This window comes from Bos grunniens, chromosome 27, assembly GCF_055505025.1.
Source record: "Bos grunniens cultivar Pamir isolate PY7600 chromosome 27, Bosgru_T2T1.0, whole genome shotgun sequence".
In the NCBI taxonomy this organism is placed as follows: Eukaryota; Metazoa; Chordata; class Mammalia; order Artiodactyla; family Bovidae; genus Bos; species Bos grunniens.
The window spans coordinates 24,621,963-24,645,671 of NC_141191.1; the positions used below are offsets into that span (position 1 = coordinate 24,621,963).

General features: G+C 36.8%; 1 protein-coding gene across 1 annotated transcript in view; it reads left to right on the forward strand.

Moving 5' to 3' along the window:
- SGCZ (sarcoglycan zeta) overlaps positions 1-23,709 on the forward strand; it is a 404,913-nt gene that overhangs the window by 378,653 nt on the left and 2,551 nt on the right. The window contains exons 5-6 of the mRNA XM_086380721.1: positions 2,006-2,078; positions 17,211-17,334. Coding sequence (XP_086236847.1) covers positions 2,006-2,078; positions 17,211-17,334 — 197 coding nt within the window. The remainder of the gene's footprint in view (positions 1-2,005; positions 2,079-17,210; positions 17,335-23,709) is intronic.

Below are 23,709 nucleotides of genomic sequence, written 5' to 3' on the forward strand. Positions count from 1 at the left end.
CCCATCTGTAAAATACATATTATGTTAAAATGCCAAAGGAATCTCTCCTTGAGAAATGGAGCTATGTAAAATATGTATTCAAATGCCACCCTCCACAACCACAAAATCAGAGTTTTATCTAAAACCGTTATCTTTCTTCCAAAGACTTATTTCTGAGAATTGTTCACTAACATAAATAAAATATTTTACAAAATATCAAAAGAGAAAACTCCTTAGAGAAATAATTGCTCTAAATGTGTGAAAACGGTTAAATAAATAAACAGTATGCCCTACATAGCCTCTCTAGGAAAAAACAGAACAAAACAAAAAAACCCAACAACAACTACTAAAATCCAGTAAGAGGTTAACAATGGTGGATGGTTTTTAGTTTACAAACTAAAATCTGTAATTTTAGGAATTTACAGGAACAGAAGGCAATGGCACCCCACTCCAGTACTCTTGCCTGGAAAATCCTATGGACAGAGGAGCCTCGTAGGCTGCAGTCCATGGGGTCGCTAAGAGTCAGGCACTACTGAGCGACTTCACTTTCACTTTTCACTTTCATGCATTGGAGAAAGAAATGGCGACCCACTCCAGTGTTCTTGCCTGGAGAATCCCAGGGACTGGGGAGCCTGGTGGGCTGCGGTCTATGGGTTGCACAGAGTCAGACACGACTGAAGTAGCAGCAGTAGCAGCAGCAGAACCTTATACACTTATACTTCGAACCATAATATAGATGGAACCATGTAACAAATTTTGAAAACAATTTCTTCCTCCATGATTCAAGGTAGAAGATCTGCATTACTGTTTTATGTAGAGTCCTCTGGTGATTCTAGTATATCTCCCCATGTATACACTTACTTTTTAAGGAATTTAAATTCTTTCTGTAATTTCTTAATGGCACTTTCTTCATTCCTTATGGAATCAATTTACTTTACACTGTTCTTCATGATAAGTAGAAGCAGCTTCACATTGAAGGTATAAAATCTGTATTTGTATTTGCACTGTATTATCAAGCTGCTCTTGGAGCCATTGATGGAGAAGGTATGACATTCTACACCAAGATGTTTGAATAAGATTAAACCAAAAGATAATAGAGTTTATTTCCAAGGGAATGATTTCATTTATGTAAAATTACAAAATAAAAAAAGGAGGCTGTGTCTTTTCATCATCTTTAACAAACGTCTTTGCATTTAATTTTTGGAAAAGAAGATCATTTTATTTTTCTCAGTTAAATTAGAACTCTTGTCATCCTGGAAAATTGAATGGCAATAATAAACAAAAGTTTAGATAGAATATCATTCAACTGCCTGAGCACGTGACCACTTGAGACAACTATGATCCCGCATAAAGTCCACTCTAATGAGTTCTAGCCATTTATGGTTTTAGAGTGAGCCTTGATTTCACAAAGTAAAAGTAAGGTGCCCTGTTCTCTGCAGTTCGATGATCACTGTAACTAAAGGTGGGAGCTGCTTGTGGGTGAATTGCTAAATGCCCTATGAAACCCATGCCTTTAAACAGTTAATACTATACTACATCAGAGCTCACTGCCCACATTTTCATTTCAACTTTGCTGCTTGTAGAAAGAACTGAATATTGGAACATATCCCTACTTCAAATTCACTTACCTGAGAATAAAGGAACAGGAAAGAGAGAGAAATTTGTTCTGTGATCAGAGGGTTACAATTTTCACTCAGTCTGAACTTTTGCGAATGAGATCATCTTAAAAGGGGTCAACACGGTGGGACTGCAAAGAGTCAGACACGACTTAGCAACTGAACAGCAGCTAATGGTGGGACTTAGATTTGCCCTTTTTGGTCCTTCACGACCTTGAACTCTTTTTCCAGGTTTTCTCTTCTTATTTGTTGTACAGAGTCGGACGCAACTGAAGCGACTTAGCAGCAGCAGCAGTCCTATTTTAAGTTTTCCCATTCTTAGAAGAATATTTAATGCATAAAAATAGAAATGAAAACTACTGTGTCTGTGCATTTGCTTATACTGACTCTTGCATTCTGATTGCCCTCAGGCACTGAAGGAGCAGTGTTCGGGCACTCTGTTGAGACACCGCACATCAGAGCGGAACCTTCCCAAGACCTCAGGTAAGTCCTGGCCTCTACACTACTTTCTATCACTGAGGATGGCCCTTGATATATAAAGAACCGAAGTAGAAAATATGCTACAAAACTGTATAAGGACTTGACACTCCCTGTCTACATGGTAAATAGATAATCAGCTATTTGATAGAGGGCAAGAACATGTGAGTTACTATTCTATCCTTCTGTATATTTTTCCTCTACAAATGTACAATGGATATAAAATAAATATATCAGACAGGAGAAGTGTGGAAAAAGAAAAGAAAAGGCAGTTATGGAGGATGTTGACGGGAGGACTGATGCAAATAGGGATTTCAGAAAATCTGAGGTAGATAATGAAATATATGGCATGCATAGGCATAAAAAAAGGGGAGGCAGACAATGAAAGAAAGCTATAAACAGTCAGAGAAGGTTAAGTAGAGGGAAATACAGAAACCAAAGGAAACAATCATCAGTAAAAGGCAGAACTTAACTGCCCTATGATGGACTCTTTAATCTTATATATTTGGTGAAATAAGCTCTGTCTGTCAGTTTGAGAGGACAATTTTATAGTGTATTCTCCCCAGGATAATCATGGCAATCACTGATAAAAGTTAAAATACTAAAATCTAGTCTATTGTTTAGATAACAACTTATCTATTGTTCTTAATTCAAGAAATGTTATATTCAATATATATTATATAAACTGTATATAAAATTATATACAACTTGCAGTGGTATATATTGTATATTATATATACTTGCAATATGTACATATATTAAAATTATCATGCCTTAAACCAATACAATATTATATTCCATCATTAATTTCAAATAGGTAAATAGCATACTGGACTTCCCTATAGCCCAGATGGTAAAGAATCTGCCTGTGATGCAGGAGACCTGGGTTCGATGCCTGGGTCAGGAAGATCCCCTGGAGAAGGAAATGGCAACCCACTCCAGTATTCTTGCCTGGAGAATCACATGGACAGAGGGGCCTGATGGGCTACAGCCCATGGGGTCACAAAGAGTCAGACACGACTAAGTGACTAACACAGATAGCATACTAAAATGCATTTCCTATGATATGAAAAAAAGACAACCTTTTACTGATATTAAAAAATAAATTACATATTTAAAATCATTTTTAAAGCTAAATTAAAATATTAACCTGAGAGAGAGTATTTGTCTTGAAAACACAATAAAATATTGAGCAAAATACTCATTTTATTTCATGAAGAGCAGGCTCAGCCCTTCCTATGTGGATGAGTAGAAAAAATACTCAAATAAAATTAGAAAAATCAAGTTGAAAAATGTTAATGAAAAAAGTCACACTTTTACAACAGTAAATTTTGCAGCCCTTATATTTCTGTGATAAAAGTCCTTTAAAAATGCGGTTTCTCACTAGGTAAGTAGCGCAGATTTAAACAGCTAGTTAATAACAGAGAAAGTGGCCCTCTTCATGTGATCAAAATATTTTTAATAAGACAAATATGAAAATTACCTACTTTATACTGAACCCCAAGGATTTAGGAGTTTGAAGAATATGTGAAAACAGTGTCTTATAGTGTGTTATAGTCTTGATTTATGATTCTATTCTCAGTTGGCAACTCAACATTTTTGTATAAATTATTTTTTCCTTTTCTACTTAACAAGGTTGTGTTCCCACTAGAACAGGAACTGTATCTTCCTTGTTTATCTTTAGTTCAGTAATAGCCAGGCACTCTATCTCACACAGAGTAGTGTGGTTATACTTTGTTAATTATTAAAACTGAATAATGAGGATACTAAATATCTACATACAAGGAATGTAGTATCATTTGTTATTATATTACTAAGATACATGTGACTAACATTCACTTCAGTTCAGTTCAGATGCTCAGTCCAGTCCAACTCTTTGTGACCCCATGGACTGCAGCATGCCAGGCCTCCCTGTCCATCACCAACTCCCAGAGCTTGCTCAAACTTATGTCCATCAAGTCAGTGATGCCATCCAACCATCTCATCCTCAGTCATCCCCTTCTCCTCTTGCCTTCAATCTTTCCCAGCATCAGGGTCTTTTCCAATGAGTCAGTTCTTCCCATTAGGTGGCCAAAATATTGGAGTTCCAGCTTCAGCATCAGTCCTTCCAATGAATATTCAGGACTGATTTCCTTTAGGATTGACTGGTTGGATCTCCTTGCAGTTCAGGGACTCTCAAGAGTCTTTTCCAACACCACAGTTCAAAAGCATCAATTCTTTGGCACTCAGCCTGCTTTATAGTCCAGTTCTCACATCCATACATGACTACTTGAAATTCCTACTTTTTTAAGCTGTGTTTTACCAGAGATACCAGAGTTTCATTCAATAAAAATTTTAATTACTAAGTTCTAAAAGGAACATTTCTTTTTTGCCTCTAACATTTTAGTAATTATGTACTCATTTCACAAATTTCATTATGAAAAGCCTATTGCCAAAAAAGGAGTAAGAACCAATTGCTATTTTAATTACCTTGCTGACATGTCTCAACTTTCATAAGTATGGATGTGAATTAAATTATAATTAGTACATCATGTTTCTGGCTTTTATTTTCTAATTATTCATAAAACACTGAGCTAAGCTAGACTTATCTGTTAGTGCTAAAAGCAGATTGGCAGCCCTCAAGATGAGTGGTGCTGATCTAAATTCCAAAACTGAAACAGAAGCAAAGCACAGTAATGATGGCAGTATTCAATTATTCATTTGTGTACTGAAGATTAAAAGCAGTGTCTGAGAAGATCCTTACAAGCCCTGCTGACAATTTTCCTTTCAGGGCAATAAGAAGTACCCTTAGTTGACACCTGACTGAGTCTAATCAACAAGGTGACACTGGTTGACCAAGTAAATGTGTAATTTAGGGGGTAAGAAGTTATGCTGTCCTTGATTTTGTTTGTCAAGAATAAAAGACTTGAGAAAGAAACATTTCAAAAAGTTTATTATAGAGTTTAGGTAATATTTTGGTGTGGATATGTAGTAGGTTGCTATAATTTATTTACTCAACAGCTGTTTGATGAATGCTTAATATGTGCCAAAGTCTGCACTAGTCTTCATGTGACTTTTAAACATACATACATAGAGTTTCTTTATTTTTTTAACATCAAGTGATCCTGGTTTTTGGCAGAGACATATTTGTTAACTAAACAACAAATAGTCATTAACACATCATAGCCTATTTGCCTGAAATTGTCCAAGTATAAATGTTCTTTTTTCTTTAATTAATATGTAGCTAAATTATTGCAGTTCAGTAGAATTTCTGCAGTCTTTGGTCAGAAGTGATAAAATGTATAATGTAATGCCCGTTGTCCAAGGATTGTTTGGATCTGCATTCTATTAACTTATCACTGTTACTGTTTTACCACTTTAGGCTACCCTGGAGAAGGCAATGGCACCCACTCCAGTACTCTTGCCTGGCAAATCTCATGGATGGAGGAGCCTGGTAGGCTACAGTCCATGGGTTCGCTAAGAGTCGAACACGACTGAGCGACTTCACTTTTCACTTCCATGCACTGGGGAATGAAATGGCAACCCACTCCAGTGTTCTTGCCTGAGAATCCCAGGGACGGGGGAGCCTGGTGGGCTGCTATCTATGGGGTCACGCAGAGTCGGACACGACTGAAGTGACTTAGCAGGAGCAGCAGAGCTTTCTCTAGCTGCAAAGCACATGGTTCCTGTTTTCACATTTGTATTATTTCCTGACCATTTGCACACCCTTTATGGCCTCTTCCTGCAAATTAGATAAAACAAACCCCTCAGTCATCAGTTCTCCCAGTTCAAGAATAAGGCAAGAATCTAGACTTTGAATCAGTAAAATGAGTTAATATTTAATGATAGAATTGGGATCTTTTCATCATTTCCATTCTCATATGTATATAATTTAAAACAAAAATGTGAGGTTGACAGGCTCCTAATTAATCTCTGGAAACATGGAGCTTTAATTTGCATCATTCTTGTGTTCAAGGAAAAGCCACCAGTTATTAAATGGTATGGGTTTTTTCCCTGAGAGAATTTGTCAGTAAAGAGGTAAAATACTTTGCTGGTATTTTTTCTACCTATGAGAAAAAAAAAAAAAAAGTGATAATGAAGTAGTGTTTTTCTCCCCTCCCCTTCCCTTCTCCATACCTCTCCTCTCTTCCCTTTTCTCTTCTTCCCTCCCTCTCTTTCCTCCTTACTTCCTTTTGTTCTTTCATTCTCTGTATGTATTTATATATTTATTTAGAGTTAGTAGCAAATGTGCATGAGATGCTTCCCTTTACTTGAGAACTGGGAGTAATGATTGACAGAGGGATCTGTTTGATCTAATTTTCAGAAAGAGACTATGAAGGGTGTGCAAATGGGCAGGCAATAATACAAATGTGATAACAGAAACCATGTCCTTTGCAGCTAAAGAAAGCTCGGGGTAGCCTAAAGTGATAAGACAGTAACAGTGACGAGATAGTATAAGAACATATGTTCAGGTCACAGTTTGCATTGTATTATTTCTTCTTAAAACACTTCTCTGTTCAGTTCTCCATTTATTTCATCCTTGAAATGGCAAATAATGAGTACCAACTCTATCTCTGGTACTGTCTTAAACATTTAGCAAGAAAAAGATACATCATACTCAAGTTCTGCTTAAGTCTGCATTTAGTAATTGCATCTTGCAACTTAAGAGTAAGAGAAGTCTGAATCATTTTCTCAGAATGTTGAGAATTCTAGAGATCTTGACCACTCATTTTCAAATTTGAGAATTGCAGAACACCTTAAAAACAAAATCTTGTTACATTTTTGGTATCTAAACACCAAAACTGAATTGCTTGGAAAACATAGGCAGAGGAATGACCAGTTCAACATTAATCCTTCTCTCTACTATAATCTCTGAGTACCCACTATGAAAACTCCTCTGCAATCCATTACTGTGATTACTATAATGCTATGAAAATGAACACAATTGTTCTTCACTAATTCCAGAGACTAATGACATAGAAATCCACAAGTTCTTCCAATACACGTGGGCTTCATTTTTCAACAGGCCTTTTAGAAATTATTTTTTAGTAAAATTGAATAAGTGTATGTTGTAAACTTTCCTCAGTGAAAGCTTGAAAATTTCAATAGAGAAGAAACTCAGGGCATCATTTAACTGTTGATACTCTGTTGTCAAAAGTCTACTTATATCCAGGTTTAGTCTGATTCGAGTCTCCTAATCTGAGCCCAGGGCATTCTAAAGGGATTCTAGGCTAGTTTGAGAAGTGGAGGGCAACTGGAGAAAATCAGTCCAACCAAAGACTGAAATTGTTATTGATCTAAATTCTTTTTCCTTATGATTTCTGGGCTTTAGTTTTGTTTAAAAGTTTTGTTTCCCTTTTCTAAATTTGGATTTCTTCTAATTTTATTGTTTATTTTGTACACTAGCTTATTTCTTTTGTTTGTTTGTTTTTTTTACTTTACAATATTGTATTGGTTTTGCATACATCAACATGAATATGCCACGGATGTACACATATTATATTTTGAGTAAATAAAATGGGAACTTATGTTCTGAATTTTCTTCCAATTTTCTATTGGAAAATAGTCTCTAATTTATTCATATTTTTAATAGATAAATCTAGAAATTATTCTTACAGAGTTTGTTAAGTATCTAATGTTATTTCTTCAGTATGGAAGTCAATTTATTAAGCATCATTTATTAAATAACCTCATATTTTCCACCCCAAAATGATTGTTACAGCTTGTCAAATATTAACTTCTCATATATACTTGCCATTTGTTTTAGATTGTATTGTGTTTCATTGACCAAATTCTCTATTTATAATTTTGATATTTTAATTAAAATACCTTTATATTAAGTTCTAATTTTAAAAGGAGAATCTCCTACTTTACCTTCATTTAACAAATCTGATAACTGTCATACATATTTTTCCTCTAGAAATATTTTGACATAAAGTTTTAAGTTTCAAGAGACTCTACTGAGATTCTTGTTGGAATTTTGTTACATATGTTTATTATTTTGACATATTTGAATTTTCATAATATGGTAGTAAATATGAGTTTATTTTTATCCAGAAATACCTAAAACTCTTGAATTTCCAGGTAAACTATTAATATCAGATGTATTTTCTAGATACTTCTTTCCTGGAAATATTGTAAAACACAGACTTTGAATAATATAACATTTATATTAATATTGTGATTTAGCAATAGGAATTATATTTTTTCAGTATTCCTGTATGTCATTAATATCTGTATTATAGTCAATAATCATCAAACATTAGCATCAATTAACTTTTTTTATTTAGATTTTCATTGCACACAGTTTGACAAACTTTACCCCCCAAAACTGGATAATCCTGTAAGATCTGTGACCACACTTTATTTCCCCACAACTTATTACAGACATTCTCAAGCATTCTACATGTTGTGCTTAGTCACTCAGTCATGTCAGATTCTTTGCAACCCATGGACTGTAGCCTGCCAGGCTCCTCTGTCCATGGGGATTTTCTGGGTAAGAATACTGGAGGGTGTTGCCATTCCCTTCTCCAGGGGACCTTCCCAACCCAGGGATTGAACCCATGTCTCCTGCATTACAGGTGGATTCTTTACCACTGAGCCACCAGGGAAGTCCATACTACATGTTAAGAGTATTTTATAGAAAGCACCTATACCCCCAGCTAGATTCTTCTAGTATCATTTTTCTCTATGTCTTTAATTATGTATACATTTCAACTATCCACCCACCAATATATCTTATTTTTATTCATTTGAGCTTGAGTTGTATAAATCTGTACACTTTTCCTTATCACTTCAACATGTACATCATTAACTAGCTTTCAAGATCACTTACAGTTTCTTTCCTTTCATTGTAAAATAATTATGCAATGATATTCACAAAGCCTAAATGCATATTTGCTGGGTTTTGAAAAATGCATACACTTGTGTAACCCAAAATTTTGTCAGATAAAAACATCATCACTCAAGAAAGTTCCCTCATTTCTTTCCTGGTAAATCCCTACCATGACCCACCAGAAGCAAACTCTACTCTCCTTTTATTTTTAACCCTATATTAGGTTTGGAGAAGGAAATGGCAATCCACTCCAGCACTCTTGCCTGGAAAATCCCATGGACGGAGGAACCTGATAGGCTACAGTCCATGGGGTCGCAAAGAGTCGGACACGACTGAGTGACTTCACTTTTTTTAGTACTAACATAAATTGATCATAGAAGATGCACTATTTTTTGTAAAATTTATTTCATTCCACACAGTGTTTTTGAGATCTATCCATGATGTTGTCTGTATCCCTTCTGCTTTATTGCTGATTGGCTGTATGAACATACAATATTTTATTTATGCATTTTCCTAATTGAAAGATGCATGGGCTGTATCTAGCCATGTTCAGTTATATATAAAAATGCCAGAACTTTCCAAAGTGGTTGTATCATTTAACTCTTTGTCAATGAAATTTCATTTAACAGTCAAGCTAAGAAGAATTAATGAAAGGAAATCTTATTCAAGCCACACTAAAGATTATAATCCAGGAGACAAACTCTCAGAAGCCCTGAGAGCTGTTCTGTCTGTCGGAAGGGGATGGCACAGTCATGTACATTTTAAAGACACAGGATATACTGGTATTTTACATAAAGTTCACCAAAGACTAACAGGCCAAGTAAGTATAGTACAAGGGCCTTCCTTGGTGGCTCAAATGGTAAAGAACCTGCCTGCAGTGCAGCAGACCCAGGTTCAATCCCTGTATCGGGAAGGTCCCTTGGAGAAGGGAATGGCAACCCACTCCTGATATCTCAGTTGGTAAAGAATCCGCCTACAATGCAGGAGACCCCGGTTTGATTTCCTGGGTTGGGAAGTTCCACTGGAGAAGGGATAGGCTACCCACTCCAGTACTCTCGGGCCTCCCTTGTGGCTAAGCTAGTAAAGAATGCACCTGCAGTGTGGAGACCTGGGTTTAATCCCTGGGTTGGGAAGATCCACTGGAAAAGGGAAAGGCTATCCAATCCAGTATTCTGGTCTGGAGAATTCCATGGACTATGTAGCCCGTGGGGTTGCAAAGAGTCAGACACGACTGAGTGACTTGCACTCACTCACTCACCAGTATTTCTCATCTGGAGAATTCCATAGACATAGAAGACTGGCTAGCTATAGTCCATGGGGTTGCAAAGAGTTGGACACAACTGAGTAACTAACACTTTCACTTTTCACAAGCATAGTACATGGGGAGCAGCAAGTCATTATGACCCCCTACAGATATGGGAAAAAATGGTATTCTTTTAAGAGGTTACATAGCTAGTGTCAGAAGAAGGAAAGACAAAGATCTTCCTATGGAGCAGGCACTCCCACCTTTGAGGTGCTCTGGTTAACATGAGGCACAGATGTACACTCCACTTTAGGAACAGAGGGAGGAGGCCCAAGCTAAGAGAGAGAATTTTACTTTTAAACTTTCTTGTCCTTCTTTAAAATACAAATTTTATTTCATCATCTTCCATCAAATATGAAAGAGAATTTCATGTTTCACATGTTCACTAACATTTAGTATTAGCAATTTTATTAATTCAAGCCATTCTGGTGGCTGTTCTGTGGAATTTCACATTATTAATTTGCTATTACTTGATAATTAATATTAATCACTTTTTCATATAATATGGAACAACCATGTATATCCTTTAATGAAGCATTTATTCAAATTTTTGTCTGTATTTTAATTTTGTTTTTGTATTTTTATCTCTGAGCTGGACGATTATTTATATATCTAAGAACTAGTCCTCTGAAGTTACCCCTCAATATAGGGATCATATATGCATTTTATTGATGGTAATTTTGAAAGGCAGATTTTCATCTTGAAGATATCTAATGTATCATTTTAAATATTTACTAGTTACTGCTTTTTGTGGCCTAAAAATGTTTTGCCTACTCCCAAGTCACAAAGATGCTTTTCTTTAAAAGCCTTCTTTTTTAGCTTTTAATTTTGATAACTGTGTGGCATAAATTGAGGTTTATTTTGTCTATATAGAGATCAATTATTCCAGCACCATTTGTTGAAAAGATTTTGCTTTTTCTCATTGAATCACTTTACTGACTTTGTTAAAACTCAGAAGCTCATACATGTAACTATTTCTGGGTGTCTATTTGATTCTGATTTTCTATTTGTTATCCTTATGTCAGGTCAGCACTATCTTGTTTACTGTAGCTTTGCAATAGTTTTTAAGTTCTCCAATATTGTTGTTCTTTTTTAAAGATTGCTATGAATATTCTAAAGTATCTGCAGTAGCTAAATAATCCTGATAAAATGACTCGATCACACTAAAATTCAAAGACTTTCTAGGTAAAATATAGATTATTAGAGTGCTGATATTGAGTGCAATGGAGACCAAACATGTAAATTAAAGTTTTTCAGAAATATTTCCATTTCTTATTAGAGTGCATTTCACAGTGCTGGTGGGATGATTAAAAGATAATCCATGTAAAGTTTTAAGTATAGAATAAGTTCCCATACTAGCTTTTAGTATATTACTATAAATAGATGGCTAACAAACTAATAAAGAACAGATTTAATGATGTTTTTCCATGAATAAAATCTTTTATATTTCAGGTGCTCTGTAATTTTATTTATTAGGTAACTGAGCCTCAGTGAGGTTAACTGGATTTAAAATTTCTAGTACAATCTGTGAGATTTTTTTTCGAAGTCCTATGTTTAATTTTTTCATTAGAGTGATGCAACTCTTGCATGTAATAATTGTGTCCGTGAGTTTATACCTGAATTTCCTATACTGCTTCTGGGAAATAACTTATATTACTTTTAAATAACTTATAATACTGCATCCTTTAAATAACTTATATTACTGCATACTATAGTATGTAGCCACACTTTCAATAAAAGAAATTCTTTTCTATATACTGCACTTTATAATACAGCCTCTAGAAGTACCCAACTTTCTAGTAAAGACCTGTGAAAATATTATTTATAAAATAGTCAATGAAATATGTTGTTACACAATCATTAAATCCTTTTTTATAAAGAGGGATAACTGGTAATATCATAATTACATTTTATTTACTTTAAATTTTGTATCTACATCTACTTGTTCTATAATGTTCTTTGGATAGTTAATATTATGATCATATGCTTGCTTGAATTCAGAACGTTTTAAAAATGCCTCATGCTTAAATGCAAAGATCATTTTCTGTTGTTAGAATTCATGAAGTTTAACACTTGCATTCTAGATGGCAATATGGAGAAGGCAATGGCACCCCACTCCAGTACTCTTGCCTGGAAAATCCCATGGACGGAGGAGCCTGGTAGGCTGCAGTCCATGGGGTCGCTAAGAGTCAGGCACGACTGAGCGACTTCACTTTCACTTTTCACTTTCATGCACTGGAGAAGGAAATGGCAACCCACTCCAGTGTTCTTGCCTGGAGAATCCCAGGTACGGGGGAGCCTGGTGGGCTGCCGTCTATGGGGCCGCACAGAGTCAGACACGACTGAAGCGACTTAGCAGCAGCAGTTATACACCGCTCGTGAAAAATGTGTTTTTTTCCCCATTCAACAAGTGAAAGACCTAGAGATGATGTGCAGGTTTAGTTAGGTAATGGGTCTAAATGTAAATGTAAGTAGACATGTAATTATTAACACTGGATGATTCAGATTAATACATACATCTGTAAATGCTCACAGTGAATCTATGCCACTCACAATGCTGTTAATTTGAAGATTTTAGGTCTCCATATACATTGTGGCTGGAGAAGGAAATGGCAACCCACTCCAGTAGTCTTGCCTGGAAAATCCCACGGACAGAGGAGCCTGACAGGCTGTAGTCCTTGGGGCCACAAAGTGTCAGACAAAACTGAGAGGCTAACATACCTATACATTGTGGTTGCGCTATGAAATTTTTCTCCCCCAAATTTAACTTATTTGCTTATGCTAAACAGTCAGGCAAGCTCATAAAAAATAGTTTGCAGCTTACTTTTATTTTCATGTTCATAAGAAATATTTGACTACCACAATGTATTCCTTTGAAAATAGAATTATGAAATCCTCCAAATAGTCTAATAAAATTTTAATATATACTGTACCTACATATTCTCCATAATTAAAGTTCCTAATGTATATTACTCATCTGAATGATGGATACTATATAAAACAGTGCTTTTTTAATAAAAATTTATATCATTCCTTAGTGATCACTACTTTTAATTTTATCAAGCTTAGCAAAGCGTACAGTGGAAATCTATTTAATTCAAAATCTTAATCACTTTCAGAACCTGAAGGATTTATCCATACTGTAAAATTGTCATTTTTTTTTATGTTTTATGTACCACTTGGTAAGTTATTGGAGAAGGAAATGGCAACGCAATATGTATGACATATATCACATAGCAGGCATATTGGCTTCCCTGGTGGCTCAGTCAGTAAAGAGTCTGCTTGCAATGCAGGAGACCTGGTTTTGAGCAGGTATATATGTAGTCCTTGATAAGTTTTTTTAATGCATTTTTATATTATATATATATATCACATAGCATGTTTTCTGTATCCCTTGACCCCTTGATAAGTTTTTAATATATATGGCAGGTCAACGCACTCCAGTATTCTTGCCTGGAAAATTCCATGGAAGAAGAGCCTGGTGGGCTATAGTCCATGAGTCACAAAGTGTTGGGCATGACTGAGCACACGCACACACATATTGTCTTAGGGTACAAAATTAGCTTCATAAGAAATGAAAATATTCCCCCAAAACTTTAATTTCCATGTTTGGTCTCCATTGCACTCAATATCAGACACTAAGTCCTAGTCTATTCAGCTCTGTGGCGGTTGCATCATTGCACCAAGACGCCTGCACTGCCAAAGCGCTTATCTGGGCTGACATTTGGTCGTTGGTAGCCTCATGATCCAACTGCCAATTCCCAAGATGTTCTCCTTAGGATCACCAAGTCCTCAGTCACTGCAGGTCACTAGTCCTTTCTCTTTTGAGGATCCATGGTCTCTTCTCAGTTATCCCAAAATATCCCTCTCTCCTGAGATCTCTAACACCTAAAGAAGGTCCCACAACCTAGAAAATGACCTCAGGTAGCAGAATACAGAGAGCCATTCAAGACCAATTCTGTTCACTTCTCTTCAAATCTTCTCTAGCCTGTGAAACAAGAAAACAGTTCTCCAACTAGTGAAATAAACAACAAGGTCTCATGGGTATTGGCTTTCTCCTCTGTTTTTATTTATGTGCTGAATCATTTTCAACACAATACATAGCTGTTTTTTTTTTCCAACTCAATATGTTTATAACATTAGGAAATTCAAGATTTTTAACAGTTTATCTGCTCTGTTATCCACAATGTATTGCAAAGGATGATGCTTAATGAATGGGGGAATGGTTTAGGGTGCAAGGAAATGGGACAAGAGAGGAAATCCCCTTATATTTCAGAATACTATCCCATTACATTCTTATTTCCCTGAATCAATTTAAGAAATTTCTTACAATCCTATAAGGAAGCAGGCATATTTAGAGAAGATAAAATTGAAGGTTATTGCTGCTGGCTTACTTTCCTGAACCCAGGTCTGGCCAGCTCTCTGTCTTTACTGCTTCTCTGAATTGTTGTTGTTGCTGAATCACTAAGTCCTGTCTGAGTCTTTGCTTCTTTGAATAGGGTTCCCCTAAGTCAAGGCTAGCAAAACACTCTAAGGCAACACTGTAAATGAGTTCCTAGGTCTAAAATGAAGATGAAGATAATAAACATTTTTTAATTAAATAATTTGAAATTCTAATTAAATTAATTAAAAATTAGAAATTCTAATTAAATAATTAGACATTAAAGAAAGCTGAGCGCCGAAGAATTGATGCTTTTGAACTGTGGTGTTGGAGAAGACTCTTGAGAGTCCCTTGGACTGCAAGGAGATCCAACCAGTCCATCCTAAAGGAGATCAGTCCTGAATATTCATTGGAGGGACTGATGCTGAAGCTGAAACTCCAATACTTTGGCCACCTGATGCGAAGAACTGACTCATTGGAAAAGACCCTGATGCTGGGAAAGATTGAAGGCAGGAGAAGGGGATGACAGAGGATGAGATGGTTGAATGGCATCACCGACTCGATGGACATGAGACTGAGCAAGTTCCGAAAGTTGGTAATGGACAGGGAAGCCTGGCGTGCTGCAGCCCACCGAGTGACGAAGAGTCCAACACAACTGAGCGACTGAACTAAACTGAATTAGTAAGGATGAGAATGGAAAAACTCAAAAGCCCAGAAGGACTTAATATATTTTAATGTGCTAGTAGAAATATGGTACAAAAAATGTTCACACTTAACAGAGATATTTTACTGTCAAATATCAGTATCCTACTCCCTTAACCTTATAAACTAAACCGTATCAATTATTTGATAAAATAACCCCAAGTTCATTGAGTTGTGTTTCCTTAGTTGTCAGATTTATAATCTGTTTCAGAACATTAATCCATGTTAGTTAAATTCTTACCTGACTTCTGTTTGAGTGGTTCAGTCATGTCTAAACATACGTAATTACACTTAATGTTATAGGTAATTACCAAATAGAAATAGTAATGGTCTCAGATGCACCATTTAAGATGGAGTATATTTGGGGGTGTATTATAGGACATCACATAAATATACATTTAAATATTGAGATTTTGAAATTTAGATGCTATGTACAAAGTACAAGGATTATGAATCAAAAAACTTATGAGTAATTCTTTTTGAAGTTTGCAAATATTCTATGAAAACATGTGATTTGTGTTTAAAGAAAAACCAAACAGACATTTCTTTTATATATATATATATATAAAATCAAGGACTTCCCTGGTGGCTCAGATGGTAAAGAATCTGCCTGCAGTCCCGGAGACCCAGGTTTGATCTGGGGTCAGGAAGATCCCCTGGAGAAGGAAATGGTAACCCACTGCGGTGTCCTTGCCTGGGAAATCCCATGGATAGAGGAGCCTGGTGGGCTATATTCCATGGGGTTGCCAAGGGTCGGACATGACTGAGTGACTAATACTTTCATATAATCAAAACCTGCCCCCTCCAGGGATTTTGTGAAGATATCCCAAAGACCCAGAAATCAAAGTTTCAAAGTTTCTCTGGTGAGTGGAAAAATGTTTAAAGCATCAAAATCACTTCTAAGTGCCGGCTCTAGTCCTTCAATATCACTTTCAAGTCTTTAAGTTCAACTTTATTACTGAGAGAGATAGCAAGCTGATCTTCAGTGCTCAAACTATTCCATGAGGTTCTCTCTGCAAATCTGTTCTCAGTCTGTAAACTCCAAGGAGACCAGTTACTCTGGATGATGGGGAAGGTGAATCTGAAGGAACTTTTGTTCTGAAGTCCCGTGGTCAACAGAATGCAGGCAATCGCAGCCCCAGAGCAGAGCTATTATCCAAAATGACCCACTCCAGGATAAGATCTCTTATCACACCGAGTGCTTTCTATGACTGTTTTCTTGCTTCTGTATTTTACCTCCATTTGCTCTTTCTCTAGGTTTATATTTGAGGATAATTTTGAAATGCCTTCCAACTATCCTTTTTGCAGCCTATCTAAAACACTTGTGTCTCACCCCTCGTTTAATTTTTCTTTCTCAGACTAATGTCTTTCATTCTGAGGACATTTTCTTGGGCTAATAGAGGTCAGTTGATGTAGGAAATATCTTATCTTCATTTTAATTAATTTCTAGAAGTGTAAAGAGCCCTTTGAGAATTTTTTAGTTTACAGAACTTTGGGCACACTTAAAAGTTCGCAATAGTAAAGATTTTCTTTAAAACTCATCTTAGCAAGGCAATTGGGGGATACTTACATGCTAACTTGCTACAAATTTACTTCTTAAAACTCCATCATTAATATCAAAAATGTATAAAAGATTTAAACTGGTAAACTTATAACGACCTACTTTTCATGGGCATTGTGAAGGGAAACAACACAGGAAACTGTTACTAAATCGTTATACAAATGAGACTAAAGAATTGATGCGAACAATTGAAGAATTTCATAAAGAGCCAAAAAATAGAGAATACAATAAAAAATCTTTGTAAAACCCATTTTAGATTTTTTTTTTTTTAATGGCAAGCATTGGTATTTATGCCTGCCTGTTGGTTTTAGTTGACTAGCATTATATTTTCAATATTAAGGTTTTTGGGATTTTGTTTTCTGTTAATGTTTTTTTAGGCTCGAATCACCAACCAGGTCCTTGATAATGGAAGCTCCTCGGGGGGTCCAGGTGAGTGCTGCAGCTGGAGACTTCAAGGCCACCTGCAGGAAGGAGCTGCATTTGCAGTCCACAGAGGGGGAGGTAAGTTCTGAGGAGCAGACACTGGCCCTTTAATCTGGGGGCGGGGGTGGGGGTGCATGTGCTTCTTATCATATTACAAGCTTATGGTTCCCGGGGAAGCATAAGGAACTACTTCATAAGATCATAAGAGGGCTCAAATTATGAAAATATGAATACTTCTTGAATATGAGACTGGGTAAACCAAATATTATTTTCATAAGTCAAAGTTTTTTGGTTTTTTTTTTCTACCGAAAAATACTTATTCATAAGTTGATTGCAAGTTGGGCACTAAGTTCCTGCAATTTCAAAATCAACAGATGAACAGAACGAACACCAAGATAATACCCAGAATGAAGGCGATCTTTGCTATCTTTGTTCTGTGTTGGTCTTCAACAAGTTTTTCCACAAAGTGCTTTGAAAGTTCGTGTGTTTGTTTCGGTAGAAAGAGTACCTATGTTTTTCTAAAAGAGAAACAAAAGTCACAAGTTTATTTTGCTATTTCGCGCAGTTATTTCCCAGATAAAGAGATACGTGATGGTTTTCTTTCGTGTCACTTTATTTCACCCAAGAGTCTGTTTAAAGTTGGTTGTCCTCATTCCTTTAAAGAACCTTGCTTTCTCTCACTGCGAGATTCACCCCTTTGTCTTCGGCTTTCCACTGGAATGTGATAGGCACATACTTGTTTTGTCTACTTTACTTTCTGTATACATTGTGACCATAATGTCTGCAGAATCACATTTTTGTCCATTTTGGAAATTCCTCAGCATTATGTCTTCAGATATTCCCTCTCCCCTGTTTCTCTAGCTCTCTAGGCCTTTTTCAGAAGCTCTGAAGATATGTCTTTTCATTCTCTTAACCTTCCACATCCCTTAGCCTCACCTCTTCATTTCTATTTCTTTATTACCCTGTGCCTCACTCTGTGTGTTTATTCAGATCTACATGCCCCAGTTCCTACTCAGTGTCTAATCTCTCTTTCAATCCCTCCATCAAGCTTTTAATTTTAGTAATTTTGTCATTCATTTCTAAGATTCTCATCTCTTGTTTTTGTTGTTGTTCAAATCTGCTTGGACATCTTGGTAGTTGCTCTCATTTGCTTTTAATTCTACCTTAATTATTTCAAAACCTGATACATAATGCATATAGATTCTGTATATTTTTGTCATAATTCCCAAAGTCCTTGAAGGCCTAAATCTGTTGTGATGCTATTTCTACCAGTTACTTCCCTTAATAGTTTATTTCTTCATATGCTTTTTTTTTTAATTGAGTTTATAAAGGCCAAGCTGAGAAAAGCATGGAAGGGTGATTTGAGAGAGATGCTCTAGAGCATTTCGGACCTTCTTACATGTAAAGATGAGGGCAGACATGAATAGAATCTACCACAGCAAGAGAGAAATCTTTCTTAAATATCTCACATCTTTTTTAAAGCATTGTTTTTGTCATGTTAATTATTTCATTCAAATCTGCTTTATTGACTATGCCAAAGCCTTTGACTGTGTGAATCACAATAAACTGGAAAATTCCTCAAGAGATGGGAATACCAGAACACCTGATCTGCCTCTTGAGAAATTTGTATGCAGGTCAGGAAGCAACAGTTAGAACTGGACATGGAACAACAGACTGGTTCCAAATAGGAAAAGGATTTCGTCAAGGCTGTATATTGTCATCCTGTTTATTTAACTTATATGCAGAGTACATCATGAGAAATGCTGGACTGGAAGAAACACAAACTGGAATCAAGATTGCCGGGAGAAATATTAATAACCTTAGATATGCAGATGACACCACCCTTAGGGCAGAAAGTGAAGAAGAACTCAAAGCCTCTTGATGAAAGTGAAAGTAGAAAGTGAAAAAGTTGGCTTAAAGCTCAACATTCAGAAAACGAAGATCATGGCATCCGGTCCCACCACTTCATGGGAAATAGATGGGGAAACAGTGGAAACAGTGTCCGACTTTATTTTTCTGGGGTCCAAAATCACTACAGATGGTGACTGCAGCCATGAAGTTAAAAGACACTTACTCCTTGGAAGGAAAGTTATGACCAACCTAGATAGCATATTCAAAAGCAGAGACATTACTTTGCCAACAAAGGTTCGTCTAGTCAAGGCTATGGTTTTTCCTGTGGTCATGTATGGATGTGAAAGTTGGACTGTGAAGAAGGCTGAGTGCCGAAAAATTGATGCTTTTGAACTGTGGTGTTGGAGAAGACTCTTGAGAGTCCCTTGGACTGCAAGGAGATCCAACCAGTCCATTCTGAAGGAGATCAGCCCTGGGATTTCTTTGGAAGGAATGATGCTGAAGCTGAAATTCCAGTACTTGGCCACCTCATGCGAAGAGTTGACTCATTGGAAAAGACTCTGATGCTGGGAGGGATTTGGGGCAGGAGGAGAAGGGGACGACAGAGGATGAGATGGCTGGATGGCATCACTGACTCGATGGACGTGAGTCTGAGTGAACTCCAGGAGTTGGTGATGGACAGGGAGGCCTGGCGTACTGCAATTCATGGGGTCGCAAAGAGTCAGACACGACTGAGTGACTGATCTGATGATCTGATCTGATTCATAATGAATCATCTCATAATAAGTATTGATGGTTATTAATCTCCATTCCACTCCTATTTATGCTCACTTTACTTATGTTCTCATATTCAAAGTATCAGCAGGATCCTTGAATTTAATTACATTTTAAGATTTAATTGTGAATTGAGTATTATGCTATACATAAGTTATAGCCAAAGGTTTTCAGCTGTGGCCATTTTTTATATTGATAAAATAAAGATACAGAGTAGTACATCATTTTCTATTAGAATAAAATAGCATGTAATTTTTCTAAGAAGAGGTAGAAATTATGTAAAATCTTTCTCTTTGCTTTATTGACTATGTCACAAAAAAGCAGATCAACCAATTAACAATATAGAAAAATATGAAGTCCCTACCCTTCAGTCAGTTCAGTTCAGTTGCTCAGTCATGTCTGACTCTCTGCGACCCCATGAATCACAGCACGCCAGGCCTCCCTGTCCATCACCAACTCCCGGAGTTCACTCAAACTCACGTCCATCGAGTCGGTGACGCCATCCAGCCATCTCATCCTCTGTTGTCCCCTTTTCCTCCTACCCCCACTCCCTCCCAGCATCAGAGTCTTTTCCAATGAGTCAACTCTTTGCATGAGGTAGCCAAAGTACTGGAGTTTCAGCTTTAGCATCATTCCTTCCAAAGAACACCCAGGGCTGATCTCCTTTAGAATTGACTGGTTGGATCTCCTTGCAGTCCAAGGGACTCTCAAGAGTCTTCTCCAACACCACAGTTCAAAAGCATCAGTTCTTTGGTGCTCAGCTTTCTTCACAGTCCAACTCTCACATCCATACATGACCACAGGAAAATCCATAGCCTTGACTAGATGGACCTTTGTTGGGAAATTAATGTCTCTGCTTTTGAATATGCTATCTAGGTTGGTCGTAACTTTCCTTCCAAGGAGTAAACGTCTTTTAATTTCATGGCTGCAGTCACCATCTGCAGTGATTTTGGAGCCCCAAAAAATAAAGTCTGACACTGTTTCCACTGTTTCCCCATCTATTTCCCATGAAGTGATGGGACCAGATGCCATGATCTTCGTTTTCTGAATGTTGAGCTTTAAGCCAACTTTTTCACTCTTCTCTTTCACTTTCATCAAGAGGCTTTTGAGTTCCTCTTCACTTTCTGCCATAAGGATGGTGTCATCTGCATATCTGAGGTTATTGATATTTCTCCCCTACCCTTAGATAGTACTTAAATTCACTAAGATCAGAACAAAAATTGTATTGAGGTAGCCCAAATAAGTAAGAAGAAAACTGCACACACAGTTGTACACTGCAAAAGTTTTGACCATCTCAGACATAGTTTTGCAAGGAATTTCAAATTCAGCTCTGAAAACACCATGAATGACAATTGTATGTGAAATACTGAAAGTGTAGTAAAACATATGCGATGCAATAACTTAATAACATATATGTTACAAGATGACAGAGGAAGGAGAAATCAGTTTTTACTTTCCAAACTAATTAAATATTCTGCTACAGCAATAGGTCTGATTTCAACAGGTAAGAAAGGAATAAATAAATGTCTTCTCTCATTCTTGTTGAGAGAAGACAGTGAGCCTTAACTGAAAAGCTCAGGGATGTTAGTCTGACTGCCTGGAAGAGTTTCAGAGTGAATGGAATATATAGTTTATAGGGCAATATGGAATAAAAATATCAGTTTTAGAAGCTGGGAAGTAAGCAGTGTCACAGTAGCTGCCTTACACAGAACAGACAGAGGTGTGAGCGGGTCCGTCCTAGTTGCTGAAGCCTGGAGAAGATGGAAGGTTTGCAAAGAATATACAACACTCCATTTTACTTCATAACTTGCTTTTCTGTCTCAAATCCAGAAAACATTATTTTCCCTCTCCTTTCTTTCTTTTTCTATTTTTTATGTGGAAATCCATTGTTTATTCAATCATATACCCTTTTGTGGAAGGATGTTATATCTGTAAGGCTAACTCAAAATTCAGGATTTTATTATAAAAATTCACTAGAATTAGACTGTTTATAAGCATTTTCTTCTTTTTCTCTTTTTTCTTTGTTCCTTTTCTTATGTAATTTTACATTATTATTGAGGTAAAAGTTGTATATAACATTGTATACATTTCAGGTGTACACCATCATAATTTGACATCTGTATACACTACAAGGCTACCCACTCCAGTATTCTGGCCTGGAGAATTCCATGGACTATAGTCCATGGGGTCACAATGTGTCAGACATGACTGAGCAACTTTCACTTCACTTCATACACTACAAAATAATCACCACCAAAGGGCCAGTTATCATCCATACCCATATAATTAGTTCGGTTGAGTTGCTTAGTCATGTCCGATCCTTTGCGACCCCATGGACTGCAGCACACCAGGCTTCCCTGTCCGTCACCAACTCCCGGAGCTTGCCCATGTCCATCGAGTCAGTCATGCTATCCAACCATCTCATCCTCTGTTGTCATCTTCTCCTCCTGCCTTCAGTCTTTCCTGTTGGCTAAAAAGTTCATTCAGGTTTTTCTGTAAGATGTTATGGAACAAACACAAACAAATTTTTAAGCAACCAGTAAACCACTCTTTTTTCTCTTTCAAATATCCTATTAATTTTAATTTATCTATTAATAAAAGCTACTTCCCATAAGTGGGTGAGGCTACAGTGTGGATATCAGAAGTTTATGGAATTAAGTATTCTCATGTAGCTAAATATTGTCTAGTGCACGCATGCTAAGCTGTTTCCGTCATGTCTGACTCTGTGCAACCCTAGGGACTATAGCACTCCAGGCTTCTCTACCCGTGGGATTCTCCAGGCAAGAACACCGGAGTAGGTTGCCGTGTTCTCCTCCAGGGTATCTTCCCAACCCAGGGATCGAACCTGCATCTCTTACATCTCCTGCACTGGCAGGCAGGTTCTTTACCACTAGCACCAACTGGGAAGCCCAAGAACTGGAGGGCATTGCTGGAGCTAAACTGAAGCAGGCCACACAGGAGGTTCCAGGCTAACTCCATTAATGAGGCCACCATAGGTAGGCTTGCTTTCTGAGCTGCTACCTGAATGCCCTGCTTGTGTAAAAATAGCTACTCTCCACATTTATTCAGTCAGGCTACACCAAGGGAAACACAATCAGTTTCAAACTATAAAACTCAGCGATGTGGCCTGGTGTCAGCAAGCCTCTGAAAGCCACTGGGATTGGCAGTAGCACCTGTTTCTATGCTTACTAAGGAAATGAGGCCCAACATTTATCCCCCAAAATGTGTTGTCATTTTCTTTTGCTTATTTTTGTACACTTTTAACTTTTGCATCAGGGGAAAAGAAAATCTCCTTAAAAAAATAGAAGTCCTTTCTTTCTGTTTGCTTTCTGGTCACTTAACCTGGAAAAAAATTATGATGTAATAAAATGTCAGCATTTGATACCTACAAACAAAACCTTTAATTATGCTTTCTTAACTTTGAATGCTGTTGGTAAAGGCAATCATTTTTACTTCATAATTTATCCATTTATTAAAAAACTATTTGTATTTATGGAAGCTATATGTGCAAGGTCAAACACTGTGAAGTTATAAAAAAAATCAGACTTCATGAAGGTCATGGTTTCTTAGGGAAAGTAATATATCAATATGACTATAAAACATCAAGCGATGAACCAAAAAGATATTAATAAAATGCCACGTGAGAACCAAATAAGAAGTCTTTCCATCTTGGGGCACTAGGGGAAGGTCCATGGAGGATGAAACATGAACTGGGTTTTGTTGGAGGCTGAGGATTTTAGCCTAGAGGAGAGAGACATGTACAAGTGCAGGAAAGCATTCTATCCTGCAACTGGCACCGACATGATTCTATTCACTGTTCTCTAATCT